General features: G+C 41.4%; 1 protein-coding gene and 1 long non-coding RNA gene across 2 annotated transcripts in view; one reads left to right on the top strand and one right to left on the bottom strand.

Moving 5' to 3' along the window:
• Window positions 1-9,872: 9,872 nt before the first annotated feature.
• LOC129517135 (uncharacterized) lies at window positions 9,873-20,460 on the bottom strand. Its single transcript, XR_008665957.1, has 3 exons — window positions 20,164-20,460; window positions 18,442-20,076; window positions 9,873-11,568 (listed from the first exon to the last, which is right to left on the bottom strand). It is a non-coding gene; the product is annotated as an uncharacterized LOC129517135 (long non-coding RNA).
• A 499-nt stretch (window positions 20,461-20,959) lies between these two features.
• Window positions 20,960-25,678, top strand: part of LRP6 (LDL receptor related protein 6) — a 166,111-nt gene continuing 161,392 nt past the window's right edge. Inside the window, exon 1 of the mRNA XM_055336765.1 lies at window positions 20,960-21,318. Coding sequence (XP_055192740.1) covers window positions 21,264-21,318 — 55 coding nt within the window. The 5' untranslated portion in view covers window positions 20,960-21,263. The remainder of the gene's footprint in view (window positions 21,319-25,678) is intronic.

The raw sequence follows: 25,678 nt of genomic DNA, 5'->3' as shown, positions 1-25,678 counted from the left end.
CCTACATCATCACTGCTCTTGATTCTCAGTCTGTCAGACTTGGATTAGAAGTACACTATTAGTTTCCCTGGTCCCTAGCTTGCAGATGGCACATCATGGGACTTCTCAGTTTCCACAATCACATGAGCAAATTCCTCATAATATATATGAGGAATATATAATATATATAATTCCCATTATATATATAATTTCCATTATATACACATATATGTAATTCCCATATATATGTAATTACATATATATGTCTATCTATCATCTATCTATCTATCTATCTATCTATCTATCTATCTATCTATCTCTCTGTTGTTTCTCTGGAGGACTGTAATACAATCCACAAATGAATTGAAAGCAGGAGCTTAAACAGATATTCATACACCTATGTTCATAGCAACATTATTCACAATAACCAAAAAGGGAAAAAAACCCAAGCACCCACCAACAGCTGAATGGGTAAACAAAATGTGGCGTATACATTTAGAATGGAATATTATTCAGCCTTAAAAAGGGAGGAAATTCTGGGCCACCTGGGTGGCTCAGTCAGTTAAGCATCTGACTCTTGATCTGAGCTCAGGTCTTGATGTCAGGGTTGTGAGTTCAAGCCCTGCCTTGGGGTCCATGCTGGGCGTGAAGCCTACTTAAAAGAAATTTTTAAAAAATTTTTGACAAAGGGAGGAAAAAGGGAGGAAATTCTGACACATGTTGCCACATGAATGAGCCTTGGGGACATTACAGTAAGTGAAAGAAAGCCAGTTACAAAAAAGACAGTTACTGTGTGATCCCACTATATGAGGAACTTAGAGCAGTTAAATTCACAGAAATAAGAAGTAGAATGGGAGTTACTGGGAACGGGGATGGGGGAGGGAGGAAATGAGAATTATCTTTCAGTCTGAGAAGAAGAAAACGTTTTGGGATGCACGGTGATGTCAGGTGCATAACAATGTAAATGTACTTAATGCCATTGAATTGTTCACTTAAGAATAGCTAAGATGGCAAATTTTATGTCCTGCATATTTTACTACCACTAAAAGTTATAAAAATCATGACAGCAAAATATGTATAAATCAGATATGATTGAGCGTGAAGAGAAATGAAGTGCTGATGTATGCTACAACATTGGTGAACCTGGAAACCTCATTCTACATGAAAAAAGCCAAATGGAAAAGCTTATATTGTATAATTCTATTTCTATGAAAAGACTAGAATAGGTAAATCTACAGAGACAATGTGTGGATTGGTGGTTGCTAGGGCCTGGGGGAGGAAGCCATGGGGAGAAACTTCTTAATGGGTACAGCATGATAGAAATATTTTGCAACTAGATAGAGATTGTGGTTGCACAACCCTGTGAATGTACTAAATGCCACCGAATTATTCCCTTAAAATGGCTACACATGCATTATGAATGCATTGTGAATGAATGCGTTGTGAATTTCACCTCACTACATTAAAATTTAATATATATTTATATATAATTTTAATATATTTATGTCATATTAATATATTTATATATTATGATATAATAATACTTATATAATTGTAATATATATGTGTGTGTGAAGTGCTTCAACATGAGGCACTTTGGCTGCTCTATGAGGGGGCAGCTCCAATTACATTCCCCTGAGGGGATGTTGGCTGACCCTTGGCTTCTCCCCTTTCTTAGATACTCCCCCCCCCCTTTTTTTTTTTGCTTTCTCTTCATTCCTCATCTCTTCTTACCATCTTCATTATGAGGCCTATTGGACTTGTCTCCAGCCTGATGCTCTCTCCCCTTTGCTTACAGTCCTCCACAGATACTAGCCTCATGTTGGAACAGGTCAGACATGCTGTCCCCTCAGACTTGAACCTGCTGCTCCACAGCCTGCAGGAGCGGTGCCCCGGCACTCGCTTGCTTTTCTCTCCTTGCATTTGGGTACCCACTCTAACGTCACCTACCCACAAGGGCCTTCTGTAACCATTCTATCTACATTGCAAATATTATCCACCATGCTATCTCCTTCTTCTGCCTTTTCTTTTCCTTCTGAACAGTTATCACTAGACTGGTCCTATTAGCTTCAAATCTTTCTAACAAGCAGAATATAGGCGAAGTTCTTTTATCCATCTTCCCCAGTGTCACTCGTTTTTCCTCCTTTACCAGAAAAAACTGCTACTATAATTCTGTCTCTCCGACTTCACATATTCTTCTACTCATGTCGTTATACTTCCACTCCATATGTGTGGGTATAAGCAGCAGACAATTGCCTTTTGTTTTAAATATTTGTTGTTTGTTTTTAAATATTTTTATACAGATAACTGTGTGATCTGTCGAGCTGCCTGTATCTCTACAACGTACAGGCACACACACACTTATATCTATCCAGTTCACTCATTTTAATGGCTGCACTATATTCTAACAAACAAATATACTTGAAATATTATCTAGCTCTTTACCGATGAACATTTCCCCGCAATTTGTGGCTACAATGATCAATGCTACAAGACAATATTTTTGCATGTTCTTTCACACATGTGGAGTTTCTATAGAGTGTGAACCTGGAAATAGAATTGTGGTACAGGGGATGTTTTCCATTTGCCCCTCAGATCCATGCTCTCCTCCAGTCTGCTCTGCGCCATAGGAAGCTGACCTTTATGGACTACATCAATTAATACCCTTTCCCTCTACCTTCTTGTTGGATTTGGCAGTGGGAGGTGCCAGTAGGAAAGCAGGGGAGTGGGTGAGCCAGAGGGAGGGAGGTTGAGATCAGGGCATTTATTCGCCTGATCCCCCTCCTACTAGGTCTCTGTTGGTTGGGTGCATTCCTCTTCCTAAGGCTCCCTAAGGTTCCCTGAGACTGTTGACCCTTGTGTTCTGGGAATCTGGTGACAATTTTCTCTCTTTGCTCCTTCAGACCTTGGGATAGCAAGAAAGTTTCCCAAGCTTCCTTGATATTGCTACCTTATTTTTCTTTTTTAAGTTTCCATTAACCTTCCTGTGTTTTTGTAAATAGTCCTTTTATTGGGCACCTGGGTGGCTCAGTTGGTCAAGTGTCTGCCTTCGGCTCAGGTCATAATCTCAGGGTCCTGGAATCAAGCCCCACATTGGACTCCCCATTCAGTGGGAAATCTGCTTCTTCCTCTCCTTCTGTCCCTGGTCATGCTCTCTAGCACATGTGCTCTCTCTCAAGTAAATAAATAAAATCTTTTATAAAATAGTCCTTTTATTAAATTTCCTCAATAACCCAGGGCCAGAGAACATTCTGTCTTACAAGACGCTGAGGAGTACATATGATGACATGTACATTTTCAACTTTAGTAGATGCCGATCAATTAAACTGAATTAAACCAGTTCCAGTCTCTATTTCTTCCAGGGAACTCATTGATGATATCTTAGATATTTTCTAATGCTATGAAAATATGACTTCCTTGGCTTCCACTACCTGAAATCTCTGCTCCAGTCAGATTGGCCTAGTTACTGGCCTCTGAACATATGTGTGCTCTTAGGCTTTCCTTGAATAGAATATTCCTCTCCATTCTATTTTCCCCTTTTCTCATATTGTGATTATCTGAGCCCATCCACTTCTCCTCCCCCTATCCAAGCCTCTTGTGAGGGAATCTCACTTTGCTTCATGAAACCAAGCTACTGAGGGAGTTAATGACTATAAGCTCCTATACTTATTGTCCTCACCATGCAGTAGGTTCTCTGCCTCTCAAAAATCTCTTGTGTGCTTATTTTCTGCTATTAATTAGTTTCTACTATGTATATGTCTAATGTCTTCAACTGTAATTACACTTCCCTTGAATGTAACCGACTTTGAGCTCTGGTTTTTTTTTTTTAATTCATTTAGGTGCCATGTATGAGAGGTACTCAGTTAATATTTTTAATGAATCAATAAATGAATCTACTGCCCTAATATCACTAATCAACATGCAATCTGATGACCTGGAATCCTCTCTGCACTTATAAATAGATGCAATTTTCCTTTTTCATGCCAGTTTAATTTGTTCTTAGATCAAATGTGTCCTATTAAATAGCCTGTGTGTCTGAGTTCTGAGAAATATATGTTTTGGTGTTAAATGAACTAATGCCTGTGAATTTATTATAGATCTAAAACTACCATTAAAATTAAAATACTTGTGGGACACCCAGGTGGCTCAGGGGTTGAGGGTCTGCCTTTGGCTCAGGTTGTGATCCTGGGGTCCTGGGATCAAGTCCTGCACTGGGCTCTCTGCAGGGAGACTGCTTCTCCCTCTGCTTATGTCTCTGCCTCTCTGTGTCTCTAATGAATAAATAAATAAAAATCTTCAAAAAAATTAAAATATTTGTGTTCTCGGGGGTCCTGGCTGGCTCAGCTGAAAGAACATGCAACTCTTGATCTTGGGGTCATGAATTGGAGCCCCACATTGGGAGTAGGGATTACTAAAACAATAAATAAATAAATCTTAAAAAGAATTTGTATTCTTATTATGACAAAATTTCTTAGCAGTGAAAACAAGGATGAAGATACCCAACCAAGTTAGTTAACAGTGATCAAGGGCCTTCTATTCTCCACCCCCTCCAATGCGAAAATCTGAGGTTTCTTTATTGACTTTGAAGTATCTGTTAACATCTGCAGACATCCTAAGGGAAATTGGCACACAATAAATAGATCTATGCTATTTTTAACTCCACCAGGGGAAAAAAAACAAAGAGAAATTAGGTTTCTCTAGGTGAAAACAGGAAGAGAAATGTTTTTTGGGAGTCTATCTAAATAAAAAGAAAAAAAATCAGTCCCAACCTCTTTCACAGTCACCCCAAATACAGCTACCTATCTCTCTCTAACATATACTCAGCGGTCATAAAGTTACAAATAATCTTTAAGAACAGTCAAGTGGGCGGAGTGGAAGAAAGATTACAGGGCATTAACAGAAGGCATGAATGGTGAAGAAATGAAATTGGTCAATATAAACAATTGTAAGAGTTTGCAAGAAAAGGAGAGATATAAAGTGATATTAAGGAACAGCCCTATCAAGGGAGGGTGTTTATGTCATCATAAATCTCGGACCTTGGGTGACCGTGCTTGCCTCATTGACATCACAGTCAGGATTATTATTATTATTATTTTTAAATTCTCCTATGATGAAGCTTTACTATGAAATGGTTTCTTTTTTTTTTAATTTTTTTTATTTATTTATTTGTGATAGTCACACACACACAGAGAGAGAGAGAGGCAGAGACATAGGCAGAGGGAGAAGCAGGCTCCATGCACCGGGAGCCTGACGTGGGATTCGATCCCAGGTCTCCAGGATCGCGCCCTGGGCCAAAGGCAGGCGCTAAACCACTGCGCCACCCAGGGATCCCAGGATTATTTGTTGAGGAGACATGTGGGGTGAGTGCTAGGGTGGTAGTCCCCAAAATCTTGTCCCCAGACCATCAACACCATCTGGGAACTTGTCAGAGATGCAAATCTTCAGGCCACACCTCAGACCAACTGAGTCAGAATCTCTGGGGGATGGGGCTCAGTAGCCTGCATGTTAACAAGCCTGGCAGTTGATTCTGATGTATGCTCAAGTTGGAAAACTAGAACTACCGTGCCAGGGAATTGTTTATACAATACCTATCTGTATATGTGCCTCTGCAGTTAAACTCTTTGAGGTTTTTTCTGTCAGGAAATGTTTCCCACTTTGCTCTTCATCGCTCATTGTAGCCAAGTGCACCTGTGGGCTCAGGTAGACTCACATGCTGAGGCACTTCTGGTCCTGAGGAAGGGGTATAGAGCTACAGGCAGACTAGAAAGTCCTTGGTGTAGCACCTTTGTTTCTATTCTGGCGAGGCTGGCTACCTGTATTTCTTTCTTTCCTGCCCAGGCTCTTCTTGAGCTCACAGACAAAGATCTGTTAATGAAAGTTCAAAATATGTAAGTCTATACTCCTTAGCATGGAAGGCCAAGCCTTCTCTACCCTCATGTCTGCGTACCTCTTGAGCCTTCTCCCCACCTTGATATCCTAAGGGGGAGACCTCTTTTATTTAGCAAGAAGCCTGTGGAAGGAAACTAAGAAAAATTCTTACAGAGTTCTAGCACCATTGGATTAGCTCACAGACCTTTATTATCTGCCTACTATATGCCAAGAAGGGTCCTAAGGACTGGGATGAAAAAGATACTTTACAAGGGAGTATAACATTTTCTGCAAGAGACATTTAAAAACAAGAACAAACCAAATATTGATTGATTTTTAAAGATTTTATTTATTTATTTATTTATTCATGAAAGACACACACACACAGAGGCAGAGACACAGGCAGAGGGAGAAGCAGGCTCCCTGCAGGGACCCTGATGCAGGACTTGATCCCAGGACCCCAGGATCACGCCCAGAGCTGAAGACAGATGCTCAACTACTGAGCCACCCAGACGCCCCCAAACCAAAGATTTAAATAGAGTGAAGTTCAATGCTATGACAAAGGTCTGTATGCGGTGATGTGGAAGCACGAGGAAAGGATATTTAGATCAGGGGAAGTCTCCTGGAGAAATTAATATCTGTTCTTCAGAACACAGTCTTGAAGAAAAAATATGAAGTAGCTGAGAGAAAAAGAGGGAGCTATATGTTTCTGGCGAAAGGAATAGCATAAGCAAAGACGGGGGTTTCTAACAGGACAGCGAATACTGGGACTAGAGATTCTCAGAAGACAGCATTGGAGAGACGCACATTAGGAGCTGGAGAGGGAATTATAGGGTGACCATCTGTCTGGATTTACCCAGAGTGATCCCAGTTTTAGTGCTGAAAGTCCCCTGTCCCTCAATTCTAGACAAACCAGGATGCTTGGTCACACTCAGATGCAAGCCAGGGTGCAGAAGGTCAAATGTACCTTGAAAAGAAGTACATACTTGATCCATCAGGATGTCACTGAGGTGCCAGGATATATTTGGGAAAATCTTCCATGGCTCCATTAACAAGAATAGAAGCCCAGTGGGCTGATTCTGCACAAGAGAAGGGAAGGCAAAGTCGAGCCTCCTGGCTTTTGCTGTCCTATAAAAAAAGTGTTGTTAAAGAGGGAGGAAGGAAAGGCAAGGAGGGAGGGTAAGACTTGAAGTCTGGAGTTCTGTGTTCATTGTTTCCACTTACTCACACATTCTGTAAGCTTCAGCTTCCACATCTGTGAAATGGGATAATACCTACCTCCTGGCTTTGTTTTGATGATCAAACAACAGAGTGCATATGAAAAAGCTTTGTAAACTATAAAGCACTGTATGGGTATTACTAATAGGAGTCCTATCAAACTCAGAATATATCCAACCACATCAATCTAGAGGGTGTAATTTGGGTTGTAATTGCATCACATTGCTGTTTGCTTTTTACCAGCACTGTCATCATTAAAACTGCTGTATGTCAGCTGGCTTCAGTGGGGTTGAGGGTGGCTGCGGAGAAGTGCCAAGGGAAAGACAGTCCACATTCTTCTCTTCCCTTATACCAGAAACATCCAAACTGAGCAAAATGGGATTAAGGGTGCAGGAATAGAAAGGAATGGAAGCGATTTGTTCTAGATCAGAAAACGCCATTCTAAGGGTTGATATCAAATCAGATCATGCTTTGTCAATGGCCTTTTAATAATTCTCTTTTGCCTACGGGACTCACCCTTGTTGATCAGGCCCCTGCTTACCTCTCCAGGCTATCTTTAGTCCTTCCTCCATATGCTACTTTGCAACCACAACAAATTGCTAGCCATGGTGAAATTTGTCTTGGTCTCATCTTACCTATACCCTCCTTTTGCTGAGTTCCCTCCTTAGGCTTCCAGGAGGGGCTCAGATACTACTTCCAATGTGAAGTTAGCATCTACTTGGGCTTCCCCAGGCAAAAACCAGGCATCAGTGAGCCCGAAGCACCTTGGGCGCTTTTCTAGAATGGAGGGTGTGTAATGCTGTGTCTCAGATAAGAACATTGGGTTTTCAGTCACACTCTGGCTTTTATGCCCAGATGGGCCATTTAGTTCTTGGGCAAGGCATAAGAGAAGCACTGGAGTGGATTGTGAAGAGCATAGATTCTGGAACCAGACAACCTGGCTGTGGAAACTTGGAGGAAGCTCTTGGTCCCTAAGTATCACATATGTCAAAAGGGGGTAAGGAGATTAGTACCCATAAGATAAAATGAGTTATTATATTAGAAACACTGAGAAGAGTGCCTGGCATATACTCATTAGGTCTTGTTATTAATCTCACAGTTTCTTCTTTTGTGAAATGGGAAGAGCACTCACCAGAGAAGGCTCATATAAGAATTACTCAGGATAAACAGAAGTGTTTGGCATAGAGAAGGTTCATGATAAATCTTTTACTTGCTCTTTTAGCTCTTGCCCTTTGTATTACACATTTTTCACTTCAGGATGTTTTCACCACTAAAAACTCTTAGGTTCTCCAGAAAAGAGAGACAGTCATCCATCTTAGTGTCCTTAGTGTCTGGCAGATACTAGGTGCTCAAGAAATACTTGGCAAATGAATTGATAAAAATACAGTCCTGGGAAAACTCAAAATGGCCTTAACTTGCCTCTTAGCAATATCCCAAAAGGCCACAAAATAGGAATTTAATCCCTAAGAGTCTGTAGTTTTGTAAATCTGTGTGTAAGTCACAGCTTGATAATTAGTTTTTGTTTTTGTGTTTTGTGTTTGTGTTTCTTGGTTATTGTTGTTTTCTTCCCTTAGCCTTCTCTCTTCCCTGTTTTCATCTTGGGTAGGGTTTCTCATTCCTGGCACTAACAATTCTTTGTTTTGAGACTATCCTGTGATTGTAGGCTGTTTAACAACATCCCTGGCCTATATACTCTACCCGCAAGATGCCAGTAGCATCTCCCACTCCTAGTTTTGACAACCTAGTATGTCTCTAGACATTGCCAAGAATCTGGGAGAGGGGGCAAAATCCACCCTCATTCCCCACCATTGAAAACCACTAGCCTAGGGAATCTGCTTAAACATTTTCAGATAAACTAAATTTTGGTAAGGACTGATTTTTTTCCCCCTCTTTCTCCAAGGCAAAAATTTGGTTCATATGCCTCCAAACTGAATAGATTCTGACAATGGTGAAGGAAAAGGAATTCCTCCTTTCCTGACTGTAGTGTTCCTCTACATCCTCATTCTCAGAAATAGCAAGGTTGGGGGTGGGGGTGGGGGGTTAGAACCACGTTTTATTTATCTAGACCCAAAATAGCAATTGCATATTTCTTTTATTTCATTTTGTGGGAAAACTAAAAGAATGCAGTGTTTTACAATTCAAATTAAAGCTAAAAACTCATCAAGCTGTCTGATTTTCTGGGAGTGAGAAGTGGAGGGGGGGAGGCTTTTAATATGGCATATCTGCATGAAAACTTTTCAACACCAGAAAAACTTTTTACAGCATGAAAAATGTGTATGTTGAGAAAGAACATGAATGCTAAAAACACACTGTTACTATAAATTTCGAATCTCAGACACAATTCACAATGCTGCTTTACTAATAGTGTAGTTTTAAACCTATTTAAGCTGGGAAATTTGTTATCAGGTGACTCATACATGTGGGGAAATCCAGCTCATCTGTGCCAAAGATGAAAGAAAGCGATTAGGTGTTTAAATGTTAAGATTCCATTCAGTCTTGTGAATGAACTGCAGTAATCTTGGATGAGAAGAAGAGAAAGGGCAGTTATTCATCAAGTTGAAAAATGTTAAAGGGCCCTGTGGATTTAAATAATAAAACTTTATATTTATAACACATTTATCTTCCAAATACCATAAGTATGTTTATTTCTTTTTTATTTCGGAACATTCACAAAGTTAAAAAAAAAAAAAGTTAAGTACAGTACAAAGAACTTTTTGTCCTTAACCATTTGGGAGTGAGTACAGACCTGAGGCCCCATTATCCACAAATACTTTTTCCTACAAACAAGGATTCTGTCAGACAATTAACACTGATGTACGACTACCATCCAGTCCTCAGACTCTACTCCAATTCTGCTGGCTGTCTCAGTGACATGTTTTCCAGCGACGGGATCTAGTTCAGAATCATACACTGCATTGACTAGTCTCCCCCAGCCTGGAGAAGTTCCTCGGTCTTTCTTTGTCTTTCATGACCTTGACAGTTTTGAAGAAGATGGGTTAGTTATCTTGTAACTCGTCCCTTAATTTGGGGTTTGCTGGTGTTTACTTATGATTATATTCAGGTTATACAACCTTGGCAGGAATATCATAGAAGTGATATTGCTTTTATCTCGTTATATCCTGTCATGTGGCACATGATTTCAATCTATCCCATTACTAATGATGTTCACTTTGATTCCTTGCTTAAGGTAGTATCTGCCAGGCATATCCTCTATGAACATATTCTTTTTACTACTGAAACCATGTAAACATCCCACTCCTCATCGAACTTTTGATGTACTCCTTTATTTATGTCTTCCTACTTGTAATTTTCTGTTTTGTTTAATGGGTGATAATCTTTTACTGTCATTTAAAATTTTGATGCTCACATTATCCCTGACTTGGCCAGTAGAAGGCCCTTCAAGTTGGCTCCTATGTCCTTTTGACACCTTCATATCATTCCTTGAGCCTTGCCTTGCTCTGACACAGCAAGGGGTTCCAGACTCATACTTTCCCTGCCCCAGATGTGGGATCAGTCATTTCTCTAAGGAGCCCTGGTTCCTCTCAAAGAAAATGTTATTTAGAAGCTAAGGTCTTGACACTAGCTGTGCTCATTGATGTTTTGGTGTCACTGCCCCTAAGCAAGCTGTGGTGCTTATAAATATGTGTCACTCAGAGCTCCTGCTATGGGGAACATAAATGACTGACAGCCCTAACTCTTGCTCCCTGGATCTACCACCCTGTTTGCACTGGGGCCATACTTCCCAAGAGTTATTCCCAGTCAATGCTTAAGTACAGCAGGCTCAGTGGGCCCATTCTGGCAAGACATAGGAATTCGTCAATGGGCAACTTTGACTTGGGAATTCTCCATCTACTTAGTAAATCCATTCTTGGAACTGTGCTGTGTTAAGACTTTTCCTACTCCAATCCTTTCTACCTTGTCTCCTTCCACAAATGTCAGAATACATCTCAGTCTGAAGGATCTCTCTCCTTTCTTGTTTCTTACTTTTATTAGTTACCCATCACTGTGTAGCAATCACCCCCAAAGTATATTAGCTTAAAACAAAATAAATATTTATTATTTCACAGTTTTTTGTAGGTCAGGAGTTTAAGAGCAGATCAGGTGGTATGGAATTTCTCATGATGTTGTTGTCAAGATGTCATCCACAGCATAGTCATTTGATGGCTTGACTGACCCTGGAGGATCTATTTCCAAGATGGCTCACTTGACTGTTGGCAGGAGGTCTCAGGTCATCACCACTGGGACCACTCCATAGGGCAACTTGAGTGTCCTTGTGACATGACAACTGATTTTTTTTTAAATTTTTATTTATTTATGATAGTCACAGAGAGAGAGAGAGAGGCAGAGACACAGGCAGAGGGAGAAGCAGGCTCCATGCACCGGAAGCCCGATGTGGGATTCGATCCCGGGTCTCCAGGATCGCGCCCTGGGCCAAAGGCAGGCGCCAAACCGCTGCGCCACCCAGGGATCCCGACAACTGATTTTTTCATTATAGCAAGTCCTCTGAGAGAAGAAAGCAGAAGCCATTGTTAAAAAAAAAAGACAATAGGTCCAAAATGGAATCACTTAAACTGAGCCCCCTGTCAACAACTGAGACTTAATTACAGTTTTGGCCTGCCCCAGAAATGGAATCTTAAACCAATCTATCAGGAATCACCTGGTCAGCACTAGTGAGGTAATCTGCCTGGTAGACCCTTGCCATTCCCTGAAGGAAAGTAACTGCGACAATGAATCCACTTTTTGCAGTATTAACTTTCTTGTCCCATGCGCTTCTGCCTATAAAAGTCTTCCATTTTGTACAGTTCCTTGGAGCTCCTTCTATCTGCTAGATGGGTTGCTACCCAATTCATGAATTATTGACTAAAGCCGATAAATCTTTAAAATTTACCCAGTTGAATTTTGTTTTTAAATACCACCAAATCTTTCATTGTCTCATCTTAAATTCACACTGTGTCATTGCAGCAATAGGTCAACTTTATTCAGTGTAGGAGGGGATTTCACAAGGATGTGACTGCCAAAAAGTGAGAATCTTTGGGGGCCACCTGGAGGCTGTTACACTCCAATATATCGCTTGCACATCTACTCTGTCTTGGTGACTCCTTCTCAATAAACGGATGGACACATCTGCTTGGTGGAGAGAGGTAGGGAAAGTCACCCACGTGTGCAAGCACACAGTCCCATACACATTTACAGTTATGTTTGTTTCTATATCTATCCACATATATTGAAAACCATGAATGCATTTCAATATATCCGGTACCAATATAGAATCACAGGGTCTGTTCTAGTTTTATCTGTTTCTGTATTTGCAATTCCTTTGTATGCATTGAGATTCCCCAGACAAGTAGATTCATCTGTTTTATCAAATATGGGAAGTTTGGGGGCAGCCCGGGTGGCTCAGCTGTTTAGCGCTGCCTTCAGCCCAGGGCATGATCCTGGAGACCGAGGATTGAGTCCCACGTCGGGCTTCCTGCATGGAGCCTGCCTCTCTCTCTCTCCAATCTGTATTCTCATGAATAAATAAATAAAATCTTTAAAAAAAAATGGGAAGTTTGGGGCTCTTATTTTTTCAAATATTCTTTCTGCCCTTTGTCTTTCTCACTGGGAACCCAGGCTGTCGCCTTCTACACTGATGCTGCACCATGGAAGGAGGGGCAGGTGAGTGTAAGTTAAAACACGACAAACCTCTTCCACCACATTTCAGTGCTGCTTCTCTGGATTAAGCATTCCTTTGGTTGCTGTAAATCTTTGTCTTCTGGAGCTCTGATAAAGGTGATTCTGATAGTTTTTGCCAGTTTTCTTTCCATTGTTTATGGGAAGAGACAGGCCTTCAATTTTCCTACTCCACCATTTTTTTTTCTTAAAGATTTTAATTATTTATTCATGAGAGACACATAGAGAGAGAGAGAGGCAGAGACACAGGCAGAGGGAGAAGCAGGATCCCTGCAGGGAACCTGCTGCAGGACTCGATTCCGAGACCCCAGGATCACGCCCTGAGCCAATGGCAGACACTCAACCACTGGGCCACAACCACTTGAGGTTGTGATCTCAAGGTTGTGAGTTCAAGTCCCATCCCACCATTTTCTTTGACATTGGCGCCAGCATATTGCCCATATATTTGTAACTCCTTATCCAACAGAAACCCAGCTTCCAGTGTCCTTAATTCCTTATTTGATTAATCTCTCTGGATATAACCGGTATTCTGATCCCACTATCATTCCTTTCCCTGCATGGACCCCCTCCTCTCTGCTCTGGATCTGATTCCCTGAGACAGAGTACCCTCTACTGCAGATGTCCTTTCATCCCTCTGGAGCTAACCTGAATACTTTAGTGCACAGTGTTTTCATTTATTGTTCATTAAAACATTTTTATTAGATTTCACTGGGGGCTTATACAGCCAATGATGAAATAAGAAACAAATATTATTAGAAGCAAAGTATACTTCTTTTCAAATTGTAACTATAATTAGGTATCCCATGCAATACCCTCATGCTGTAGACAGTAGGGTGTGTGTGTGTGTGACTATTATTCTCATTCAAAGATGGAAAAATAGAGGCAAGGTGGCAAGGTCACACTTATGGTATCCACCAAATTTGCAGTAGGCAGTTACAGCCTCTCCAATGTTAGGGAACTCTATAATATGTCCTTTGTCACCTCCCTCGTCAAGCATCAGCAGCTCTTCTAAGTCTTCATCACTTTCCTGAAGCCCCTCACTGTATTCTTTTTTTTTTTTAAAGATGTTCTTTATTTTTTCATGCGAGACACAGAGAGAGACAGAGGCAGAGACAGAGGCAGAGACACAGGCAGAGGGAGAATCAGGCTCCATGCAAGGAGCCCGACGTGGGACTCCATCCTGGGAGTCCAGGATCACTCCCTGGGCCGAAGGCAGGCGCTAAACCGCTGGGCCACTCAGGGATCTCCCCTCACTGTATTCTTTCTTACTTCACTCTGAACAGATTAACTTTGCTTTTTGATTACAGTGGTCCCCTTAATCATGGGGGATACATTCCAAACCCCCCAGTGGATGCCTGAAACCATGGATACTACTGAATCTTATACATATTATGTTTTTTCCTAAACATACACAAGATAAGGTTTAACATAGATAAAGCTAAGAGATCAACAACAACCATAATGAAGTGGAACAGAGGCTCCTGGCTAGCTCAGTAGGTGGGGCATGCGACTCTTGATCTCAAGGTTGTGAATTCAAGCCTCACATCAGGCATAGAGCTTATTTTTTTTTTTTTTAAGATTTTTATTTTTTTATTTACTCATGAGAGACAGAGAGAGAGAGAGGCAGAGACACAGGCAGAGGGAGAAGCAGGCTCCATGCACCGGGAGCCTGACGTGGGATTCGATCCCGGGTCTCCAGGATCGCGCCCTGGGCCAAAGGCAGGCGCCAAACCGCTGCGCCACCCAGGGATCCCCATAGAGCTTATTTAAAAAAATAAATTCAGGGTGCTGGGTGGTTCAGTTAGTTAAGTGCGGACTCTTGATTTCGGTTCAGGTCTTGCTCTCAGGGTTGTGAGATCGGAGCCCTGTGTTGGGCTCTGCACTCGGTGGGAAGTCTGTTTGAAATTCTTTCTCTCCTTTCCCTCTGCCCCTCCCCCCACCCATGCTCTCTAAATAAACAAGTAAAAGCTTTAAAAATATAAAAATAAAATGGAACAATTGTAACAATATACTGCAAAGAAGTTATGTGAATGTCTTCTTTCTATCCTTAAACACCTTATTGCACTGTTCCTCTTGTGATGATGTGAGATAAAATGTCTACGTGATGAGAAGAAGTGAGGTTAATGACGTAAGCATTATGACATAACACTAGGCTATTCCTGACCTTCTGACGATAGGAGCTGGGTTGGCTGTAGGTAACTGAAACCGCAGAAAGTAAAACTGCAGATAAGGGAGATGACTGTATTAAGAAAATAAAGGCAATCAAATGTAATTTTTTTAAGTTTTTGTCTCCATTATCCCATTCCCCCCCAAATCTATCACTATAAGGGGCAGATTCGGGTTCTGTGGTGCTTGAGCACATACAATTGGAAAAGGAGGAATTTAAAAAAAAAAACACAAAAATTTACCTTTGCAAATTTTATAAAAACATATGACCATGTTGTATCATTGCCATGGTCCCTCCTAGGACTTCTGGAAGAAACCTGTGGAAGTAGCGGTAGAGAAATGGAGCTGGAATTTCAGCAGCTTTTCATAGGTACTGTCATTCTCCCTCATCCAGAAGTGGTGGTCCTTCTCCTGCCATCCAAGGCCAATCTATCCAGCACTCTCCCTCTCTCCTCTTCTCTCCCTTCCCCCCTCCTTCATTCCTTCTTTTGCTAAACAGAAATCCTACCACACACAACATACTATTCTCTTTCTCTTCAATTGACAGTATATCATGGCAACACTTGTAAATTAATACATATAAGTCTATATGATTCTTTTTAAGAGCTGTATGTTTCCACAATGAGGCTATATATATAGTATATATAGTATATAGTGTATATATGTATATATACACTATTTTTTACTCACCTATTCCCTATTGAAATGTGTTCAGGTTTTTAAAAATTAGATTGAATCATATAAAATTACCATATTAGTAGGCTTGTTTTTTTTTTTACTTTGTTCATTTTCTTTCTTTTTTTTTTTTTAGATTTATTTATTGATGTTTCAGCAAGAGTGAGGAAGAGACAAAGGAGAGGGAGAGGGAGAATCTCAAGCAGACTCCCTGCTGAGCACAGAACCTGACATGGGGCTGGATCCCATGACTATCATGACCTGAGCCGAAATCAAGCATTGGATGCTTAACTGACTAAGCTACCAGGCTCCCCTGTTTTGCTCATTTTCTATTACAATGTTATAGTAAATATGTATGTACATATATCTCCATAAACTTTTGTTTCTGTGGATAAATTCCAAGAGATCGGATGCTAGCTTAAAAGGTGTGTGTATTTTACTCCTAGACTGCATCTCTAAAATATTGGCATAATTTATGCTTCCATCAATGACCTTTTTGGAAGTTATAGGTCACAGTGTCCTCATTTCAGTGCTTCTAATAGCAGATTTCTCCACTATATGCTGTATTTGCCATTATTTTTTTAAAAATATTTTATTTATTTGAGAGAGAGAGAACAGACAGAGGAGCAGAGGGAGAGGGAGATAATCTCCAACAGGCCCTCCACTGAGTAAGTATGGAGCCCAACTTGGGGCTCGATCCCATGACCCTAGCTGAAACCAAGAGTCAGATGCTCAATTGCCTGAGCCACCCAAGTGCCCCTGTATTTGCCACTATTGACAATACTTTCTCTTGCCACAGCACTTGGAACTAGTTTTCCACTTGTCCCCTTTCAGTTTTTGTTTCTAGCTTCTTTCTCCATTTGTTCCTAGATACTTGTATTCCATATGAATCTGCTCTCTCTCACTTTTCTAGTCATACTAAGTGCTCCATTCTCCCCTTAGGTAAGGTTATGGCTTCAGCTATAATCTCTACCCTCAGCGCACTGGGAGGTGACCCAAAGTTGCCTTCACCTGAATTAGAAAATACCTTCCTTTTTTGATGTCTTACTGTCATCATCCAGAAAACTGTGGTAATAATTATTCGATCACTCTTCAATATTCTACAGTACATTTCTGGATTGTGTGGTATGCAGGCTCTACAATAATCACAAAACAGCTTTCCATTTCTCTCCTGAGTCCAAATTTCTACATTAAAACTGTGTACTGGATATCTCCAGCTGGATGTTTGTTACAGGTAGGACCAATATAATAGACCCATTGTTTAACTTGTCATCACCTCTTTTGAAATCCTCCTTATTTATGCATTTATTTTCTTAGTAAATGAGACTCTCATTTACTTGGGTGCATAACTTAGAAACCTGGAACTTCATCCTAGACTACTTATTACACTCTTCCTCTCTATCATCTCACATCTGATAGGTTACCAAGTCCTGTGGTTTCCACCCCATATTCCTCAAATCCATGACTGATCTCTTTTCAATTCCCAGTGTTGCTGTCCTGACCATCTCTTTCACAGAACTAAAATAACTTCCTCTTTGGTCTTCCTACTTTTCGTCTTGCCTGTCTTCTATTATCCACACTGCAGTCAGAGAAATTATTTAACATGCAAATCAATTCTCTACCATGACAAAAATGCTTCAATGTCCATGCTGGCAATAGGCTGAAATCTAAACTTCTAAGCATGACTTAAAAAGCTATTTATTGTCCAATATCTACTTAATAGTCTGCCTCATTTTCTGACATTCTCTAAAAGCACCCTATGTCTCAGCTATATGGATCTACTTCCAAATCTCCAACATGCCAAGCTCTCTAATAATTCAGTGTCTTTGCACCTGCTACCCTTCTGCTTGGAATTCCTTGTAGTCTTTTGGCCTGACAAACTCCTACTTAAATTTCAAGCCTCAGCTCTAGGGTTATTTTCCTTTTTTAAATCTCTGCAGGCAGTCAAACATTTCAGGCAGATGAACACTTGAGTTCTTTATTGATATGCTATCCACCTGCACCATAACAATCTTAACATTTTAATTGTTTTTTCAGTTAAGTGTTTCTGAATTAAGTTGTAAGCGTCTTGAGGGTAGGGACCATGATTATGCTCATCTTTGCATCCCCAGCACTTAACACAGGGACTAGCATTGAATATTTGATAGGCACTTGAACAAATGCAAAACTAAATTCATTGACTAGTGAGAATAATGTGCAGGCTAGGGTTTAACCTTAAGCTACAGCTTTTCACTTAAGTACCTTTAAAAAATTGGAAAAAATAGGGCAGCCTGGGTGGCTCAGCGGTTTAGTGCTGCCTTCAGCCCAGGGCCTGATCCTGGAGATCTGGGATAGAGTCCTATGTTGGGCTCCCTGCATAGAGCCTGCTTCTCCCTCTACCTGTGTCTCTGTCTCTGTCTCTCTCTCTGTGCCTCTCCTGAATAAATAAATAAATCTTTAAAAAAAAAATTGGAAAAAATATAGAATATATTAATGGAAATTTAAGAACAAAAGTAATCTCATATTATTTTGCCATCCTAATGCCTGTTTCAATGCACTTACTATTTACTTCTGGTCTTTGCTCAAATATGTGGTAAATAAAAAATATATGTATTTAACTAAATTGTACATGCACTTTCTTACGTCTTTAACTGTAAACATTTTCTAACGCTATTTGCAAAGTCATCTAAACTATCATTTTTAACAATGCGTAATACTTCATTCCCTTAGTTATGTTAACAGCCTGAAGAGATTAGTTTTTTTAAAAAAGAGATTAGGTTTACTGGGTTTCCTATTATAAATAGGAATAGATCCAGGTTTTGTGGGTCTTGAAATTTATACATTTTTGAAAGATGTTTTCAGAAGAATACAAAATTATCTTACTTTTGCAAGCAATGTGAACACATTGTTAGGGCTCCTGTTGGAAGGGGCCTGTGAAAGTGAGGTGTCCTGAAGGTTAATATTCATTAGCTTCGTGGTGCTCCATCTTCAGTTATCCTGCAATAAGCATTTTGAGAATGTGATTTCCACCCCCCCCCCATTATTTTCCAAGGACTCCAAGTTCTTATGACACTGTTCACCTTAAAGAAGTTGAGAAAGGAAATGATCATTCATTGAGCACCTATTGTAAATTGAGCAGTTTATATAATATTTAATTTCATCCTTACTACAAGCCTGAAGAAGAAATGAGCCCCATTTTACAGATGAGAAAACTAAGGTGCAGTGCATTTAAATATCACACTCAAAGCCACATGTCTTGTAACTGATGGGGTTTGGATATTCACTGTCTCAGTCCAAAGCTCATGTCTTCTTTTCTCCACTACATCATGGTGTCTCCATAGCCTCACTAGCTACATGGTAATATTTTCTAGGTTTTTGCTGAAAAACCTGGTTCTCAGTTATTTGTTTTGAGGAGGTCAGAAGACAAAACTTACAGTCTTGACAGGGTTCTTGGAGGAAGGTGTTTAAATCAGTGGTGGCTAGACTTTCTCAAGTGAATTTAGGAGAAAGTGACTTGGCTATTTCTGCTGTCTGCTTATAGACATGTATCACCTTGGTTCAGCATGCCTTTCTTGGAAGAAGCGTCATCTGAATTGGAAAGACCTGGGCTGGGTTCGAGTCCTGTTATTCAGTACCTGAGCGGCCTTGGTAAATCCCAGAACCCCTCAGTTCCTTCCTCTGTGTAAAGGAACAAAACCTGCCTCACTCCAGGCTAGTTTTGAGCGTCCAATGAGCTTCCAATGCGATGCTGTGTGTACAAGCACATAGTGAACTCCAACGTCACTGAGGTACAATACAGCCCCCATATCTGACCTTTTGCTTTCTGCAGTTTCATTTACCCGAGGTCAACCACAGTTGGGAAGTAGCTGATTCTCCTGACTGTTGTCAAAAAAGATCAATAGTAGCCTAAGGCTACATCACAATGCTGCATCGTTTAACCTCACTTCATCTCTCACAGAGACATTTTTATCATTTCACATAATCTCAAGAAGTGTGAGTACAGTACAATAAGACAGTTTGAGAGACCACATTCACATAACTTCTGTTGTAGCATATTGCTGTAATTGTTTTTTATTGTTAGTCATTGTTGGTAATCTCTTACTCTGCCTAATTTATAAGTCAAACTCTATTCTTAGGTATGTATGTTTAGGTAAAAAAAAAAAAAACAGTATATACGGGGTTGGGTACTATCCATGGTTTCAGGCATCCACTGGGGGTTTGGGAGGCATCCCCTTGCAGATAAGAGAAGCCTGCTATATTAGTAACCTTGTGAGAGTTGCTCCACTGTCCCCGCCCATCTGCCTCCAGGTAAGGGCCTGTGACAGCTGGACAGAATGCACCTGATGGCTCCATTATAGTTAACTCCGGCTTGAGTTCCCTCCTAGGCTGAAGCTGCCACTTCTTTTCAAGGGAGTCTATGGGCTGTTGCATCTGGTAGCCCAGTGCATCCAAAGCAGCAGAGGCCGTGCAAAACCAGTCTGAGATTCAGGTGAATCTTTTTCCTCCTCAAGCTGCGAGCTGATAAAAAAAAAAAAAAAAAAAAAAAAAAAGCCAAACACTCCTCTATAAATCGCAACTTGTTAAAACCCCCAACGCAGTCCTTACCAAGTGTCCCTTTGCTCTGTCTTAGGTGCTGACGCATTTATCTTGGGATTTTTATCTGCCAGTTTAGAAAATCGTTGGTCCTCGCCGGCCCTAATTCTGGGGACGGTCTGTAATTCTGCAAAGGCAGGAGGAAATGAAAAATCTCCGCTCGGAGTTGGCGGTTGACCATCCGTCACCATGTCACGTTTAAAGCTGGTGGAAGCAGCATTAGCCTTTATTTTTCGTAAAAGAAAAACGCTCAAGCCCGTTTCCAAGCTCGAGAAAGGAGCTGGCTCAGCGCCCCGGGTCGGGACTCGCGCGGCGCGCAGACCCGGGCCTGCAGCTCCCACGCCCCCCCCCCTCCCCCCCCCGCGACCCAGGTGTCAGCCGGCGGCGGCCCGGACCTCCACCTGGCTCGGCCGGCGGCGCCCGCACAAAGAGCGGAGCAGGCGGCGGCCCGGCCGAGCCGCAGAAAGTAGTCCCGACCACGCCGGGCCGAGGTTGTTCGACGTCGCTTCACGCCCTCCGCGGGGAGGGCCGCGGCGGCCGGCCCAGGAAAGAATCCCATAGGAATGCGCCGGCGGGAGGCCTTTCCCCTCAGGCTCGCCTCCGCTGGCCGAGCGGGCCTCCCGGGGTCTCCCAGCCGAGGCCGTGCGCGCCGTCCCCCGCTTTCTTTCGTGGCGGCCCGGGAGGCGGTGCCGAGGGAGGGGCTCGCCCGCGCGCAGGGAGACCTTCGCGGCGACCCGTGGCGGCGGCGGCGGCGGCGGCGGCGGCGGCGGGCCCGCGGTATCCCTGCGCCGCTGCGTGAGAGGAAGAGGCTGAATGAGGAGCTGCGCGGGGGAAGCGGGGCGCCGGGGGAGGAGGCGGCGGGATGGAAGCAGACGCTGGCGTCGCGCGAGCCCCCGGCAGAGCGGCGCGGTAGAGAGGGCGGCGGCGGCGGCGGCGGCGGCGGCGGCGGCGGCGCGCGCGGAGCCCTGACGTGCCCCTTTCTTTCTTCTCTCTCTGGAAAGCTGGGAAGCATGAGCGTGCAGACCTGCCGCTGCGGCGGCCGCCCCGGCTCCTCGCCTCCCCCCGCCCTGGCCGCCCCTCGCCGGTGAGAGAAGAGAACGCGAGAAGGGAAGATGGGGGCCGTCCTGAGGAGCCTCCTGGCCTGCAGTTTCTGTGCGCTCCTGAGAGGTGGGAAGGGGGGGTCGCCGAAGTTGGTGGGGTCTGGGGGGGAGGTGGCCTTGTTTTGTGCGTGACTGGGGGGAGGCGGAGGGCGGGAGGAGAAGGGGAAGAGGAGCCAGGGGAGGCCTGGTCGTGGGGAAGGAGAGAGAAAGGGGCCCGGGAGCGGGGCTGTGCGCTCCGCCGGGCCACAATGCACACCCCTGCCCGGGGTTCCGGACCTTCGGCGGACGAGCCGCAGCCCCAGCCCGGACCCGGGCTGCTTGTCCGGGGGAACCCCTGCAGCCGCGTCCTGTCGCGGGGGCTGAGGGTCTCTTTCTGCCCGGAGGCACCCGGGAGGAGGGTCTTTGTACGTATTTTGGCTTTTAAAAATGTTTGAGATGCTTTAAATGTCGGCCTCCTCTCTTGAAGCCCCCACCTTTTCCGTGTCTCTTAGGTGAACTTTTAGAGCCTCCTTACTAAATATATATATATATATATATATATCTTTTCTTTTCTTTTCTTTTCTTTTCTTTTCTTTTCTTTTCTCGGGCCTTGTTACTACTAATAATTGGCTTCCGTTGGGGGATATAATGATCCTGGGTGAGAGCGCAGTTGGAAAGTGACTCCGAGGTGCTTAGGTCGAGCTGAAACGCATTGGGATTCTTCTCAGCTTCGGCCCATTATAAAATAGAAACGTTGCCCTTATAACCCCTGGTCGTCAGGACTTGCCCCTATTTTCGGAGCATGCAAGTGTACAGTTGGCACTAAGTAGGAGAGTCCTACTGGTGTGAAGAGGAGCCTGTCCTGGAACCGAAGTTATCATTTGCTGCGCTCCCCTGGGGACTGCTTGCACTTTGGTAAATAACAGGGGCTATTTTATTCTAGATCATTTACTCGGAGGATCGCATCAATTAATTAGATGGCCCTGTGGTGGTTTGTGTCTTTTTTTTTTTTTTTAATTGGCCTGTGAAGCTGTCACGTACACTGTGACTTTTATTTTGTGACAGTTCACTAAGGTTTTTGATTGGCCCTCAAGATTTCAGCAGCTCTTCTCAAACTTATCAGTGTTTGAAGTGGTGATGAGTCTGGTGCTATTGAGCATTTACTAGCAGAGGAATTTAAGCACGGATCGATGCAGTGGCTGTGGCTTTGATTTCGTTAAAATTCTCACTTATGTTAGTGGTAAATTCTTTCCGGGCAGAAGAGCTCTTGAATCTGTGGAGATTTTTAGGTTTTAATTTAACAAGCTAAACTTTTGCTAAGCTTCCAAAACTTGTTAAAGTTTACGGGGCACAATAGTAACTCATGACCTTGCACAAATGAGCCCAGTGTGCCATTTTTCTGTGTGTATTTTTATTTTGGATGAATGTGATTGACTTTTTTTGTTGTTGAGGAGGAGGAGGAGCAGTTTTTTTTTCTTTAGTTACTCTTCTGCAGGATTATTACGTTTGCATGTTATATCTACTTAATCGTGACTCACTGTAAGCATATCCCAAACTATTTTCGCATGTGACCCCCAGAAAGACAGTGCTCACTTAATTTTCTTGGCAGAGAATTTAATGCACTGTTATCTCTTTGCGAGGTTTAATAAGTGTGTGTTTATTTCATTATAGTATACTGTTTGTTGAAAGGGGATTTTGCTATAGCTGTGAGAAACATATTTAACATAAGAATATGTACCTTTTTTTTTAAGGCAGTAAGTTAGTAGAATTAAATGAGAGTCCACTGATTGGTTAAAGTCTTGGGGAAATCTAAACCCATAACTTGGGATACTTCTGGTTGCCTGGTTTTATTTCTTGGAAGATGAGAGTGTGATGTAAATTCCATTTGTTTATTTTAACAACAAGTTTGAGCCTAGAGTTGGGTTTGTTCCTTCATGGTTTAGAGAAGTTGCACTTGAAGCATTAATTTTTAGTATGATGTTATGTAACAGACCTAAAAGAGTTAATAGTTTAAACTGCCTCATTTCTAATAGCAAAGTTTCCTCTCATTTTAAATGTAGCGTACTCATGGTATCAGGTGGTCTTTGAATTTAACAGTACTTGACTATGGGTTCATATTATTTGAACTAAAATGGTCTTTTGATGTGAAAGATTATTATTCATATTTTAGATTCTTTTCATTCCTAGATAATGTCATTCTCTGTTATAAAAGTGGCATTAGTTAACCTTGGACTCTAAGGAGAACAATGTGATTAATTTGTTGCCTCAAGATAATTTTTTTTTTTTTTTTTTTTTTTTTTTTTTTTTTTGGACAGAGGCGTTAACATTGAAAAGTTAACATTGGGATGATGGGATGATGAGAATTTGGGAGACCTTTTGTTAAATCATAATCTGAAGGCCAGGGAATAATGCTATTATCATCTGCATCCCTATCCTTACCATGGTAGGGCAAAGTGTAATGGAAAGATTTGGGGATTTTGACACTTAAATCTTGGGTTCAAAGTCTATGCTTCTCTACTTAATAACTTTTGTGATTCTGGGTCTAGTCAATTTCTCTGGGCCTCATTTTCTTTACTTGTAAAATGTAGGTAGTAATACTGATCTGATTTGCATGTTTAACAGGCATTTTAAATGAAATGATGAGTATCAGTGATTTGCTAATGTTATTTTCGTTATTTTTTATTGTGGACGTATCCTCAAATGCTAGGAATTTGAGATTTAACTTGTATAAGATGTATGGATTCTTACAGAAGAGATCGTGATCATTCTGGTCTAACTGCTTCTTTTGCAAGTGGGATACTCAGGTTCAGAGAGATTATAATTTGATCAAGCTCCTACAGCTAATTAATGGTAGAGGGATAGTAGGGATTTATTGATACTGATTTCTTGTTCATTCTTTTAGCAAATATGTTTGGAATACCTAGTGTGTATCGGGCTCTGGTGTAGTGGTGAGTGAAATAGACATGTCCCTGTTCTAATGACCTTACAATCTGGGTTTCCCTCCTTTACTATTTTCTTAGTTCCATACAGGTACTGATTACAAAAGATTATATTTCTGATTTTCTAGAGGAAATATTATCAGAATATAAATTTTGGAATACCATGTGTGTATAATCTGCGAATGCTTCATCTCAGGTTGAGGTTTTGTTGTTTCATAAACATTTTTTGCTACTTAGTTTTTAAAAAAGTATTATTAGTTTTGATGGGATGGGGAAAATACTGTACAAGCAAGCCAGTAGTGTTTTCCGTGTTGTCTTTTGTAGAAGTGGTCCTTGGAAAAGCTTTTTCTTTAATATCAAATATAACAAGTTTTCGAGGAGGTAGAAAGAATTTTGGAGTGGGAATCAGGAGAATTAGGTTCTGATTCTAACTTTGTCATTAGCTAGCTGTGTTGTGACCTGGATAAGTCACTTAAAAACTCTGTACATCTTATTTTCATGAAGATAATGAATCCTTCTTTAGGTGATGCATAATTCATATTAATATGTTAAGGGCTCTGAGAGAATGTAGAAAAGACCAATTTTAATTTTGTTTAACCCACTATTTCCCAAACTTTAATATTTTTTCCATAAATCCTTTTAACATTCTACTGAACCTTTGATCCAAGCAACACACTTGGAGAGAGCTGGACTGGATGACCCTTTGAGCATTAGGTTGATTAGTGTGATTGAGATTTGGTAATTTTGTATAGTTGAATTTGATACTTTCCTTCCTACTTATTTGGCTTTAGGTTTCCTTATCTGGCTGGGGAATAATTTCATTGGTTATGAGTAAACTTTCTGTGAGTAAAATTTCAGCTCCTTGTTATCATGAAGCCTAACAGTGATTTCCCATAGTTTGGTTTTTCAGAGACTTTTTTGTTTTGCTTTAATTGGACGTTTTTCCATTTGCTGAACTGAAGTATTCTTTCCATACAATTATACATGCTTTGGCTATCAGAACTATCTTTTTTTGAATATCAAAGAAGATTGTGTGGAAGATTTTCCATATAAATAGAAAATATTTTATGTAAGTTTATAATTTGAACATACCGGAAAAACAACACAGTAACCTGTTTAGGTCATTGGTAAATATTCTTGAAAAAATTCAGTTTCATAATGGAAATTTCATTGCAAGTTTATATTCAGAGAAGGTTATAAAGTGGGGGCACTACAGCAGGAAGGTACGACTTTGTTGATAAACCAAGTTCAGATCTTCTACTATTTTATGTACCCTTGGACAAGTTACATAGCTTTAGTGTCCTCTTTTGTTATATAGGGATAATACCTTACAAGATTTCTGTGAGAACTGATGGGATAATTGCAGTGGGAGAGTATAGTGCAGAGACAGTAGTAGACTTTAAATAAATGGTTTCTAATATTAAGATGGCTAAATTAAAAGAAGTATTAATGTTCAGGAAAGACTCGTAAAACATTTAAGTGTCAGGCTCTGTTTTAGGGAGTCCATAG

This window comes from Nyctereutes procyonoides, unplaced genomic scaffold, assembly GCF_905146905.1.
Source record: "Nyctereutes procyonoides isolate TBG_1078 unplaced genomic scaffold, NYPRO_anot_genome, whole genome shotgun sequence".
Taxonomy (NCBI): Eukaryota; Metazoa; Chordata; class Mammalia; order Carnivora; family Canidae; genus Nyctereutes; species Nyctereutes procyonoides.
Note: the sequence above shows the minus strand (reverse complement) of the source record. Positions and strands in the feature narration are given on the sequence as shown.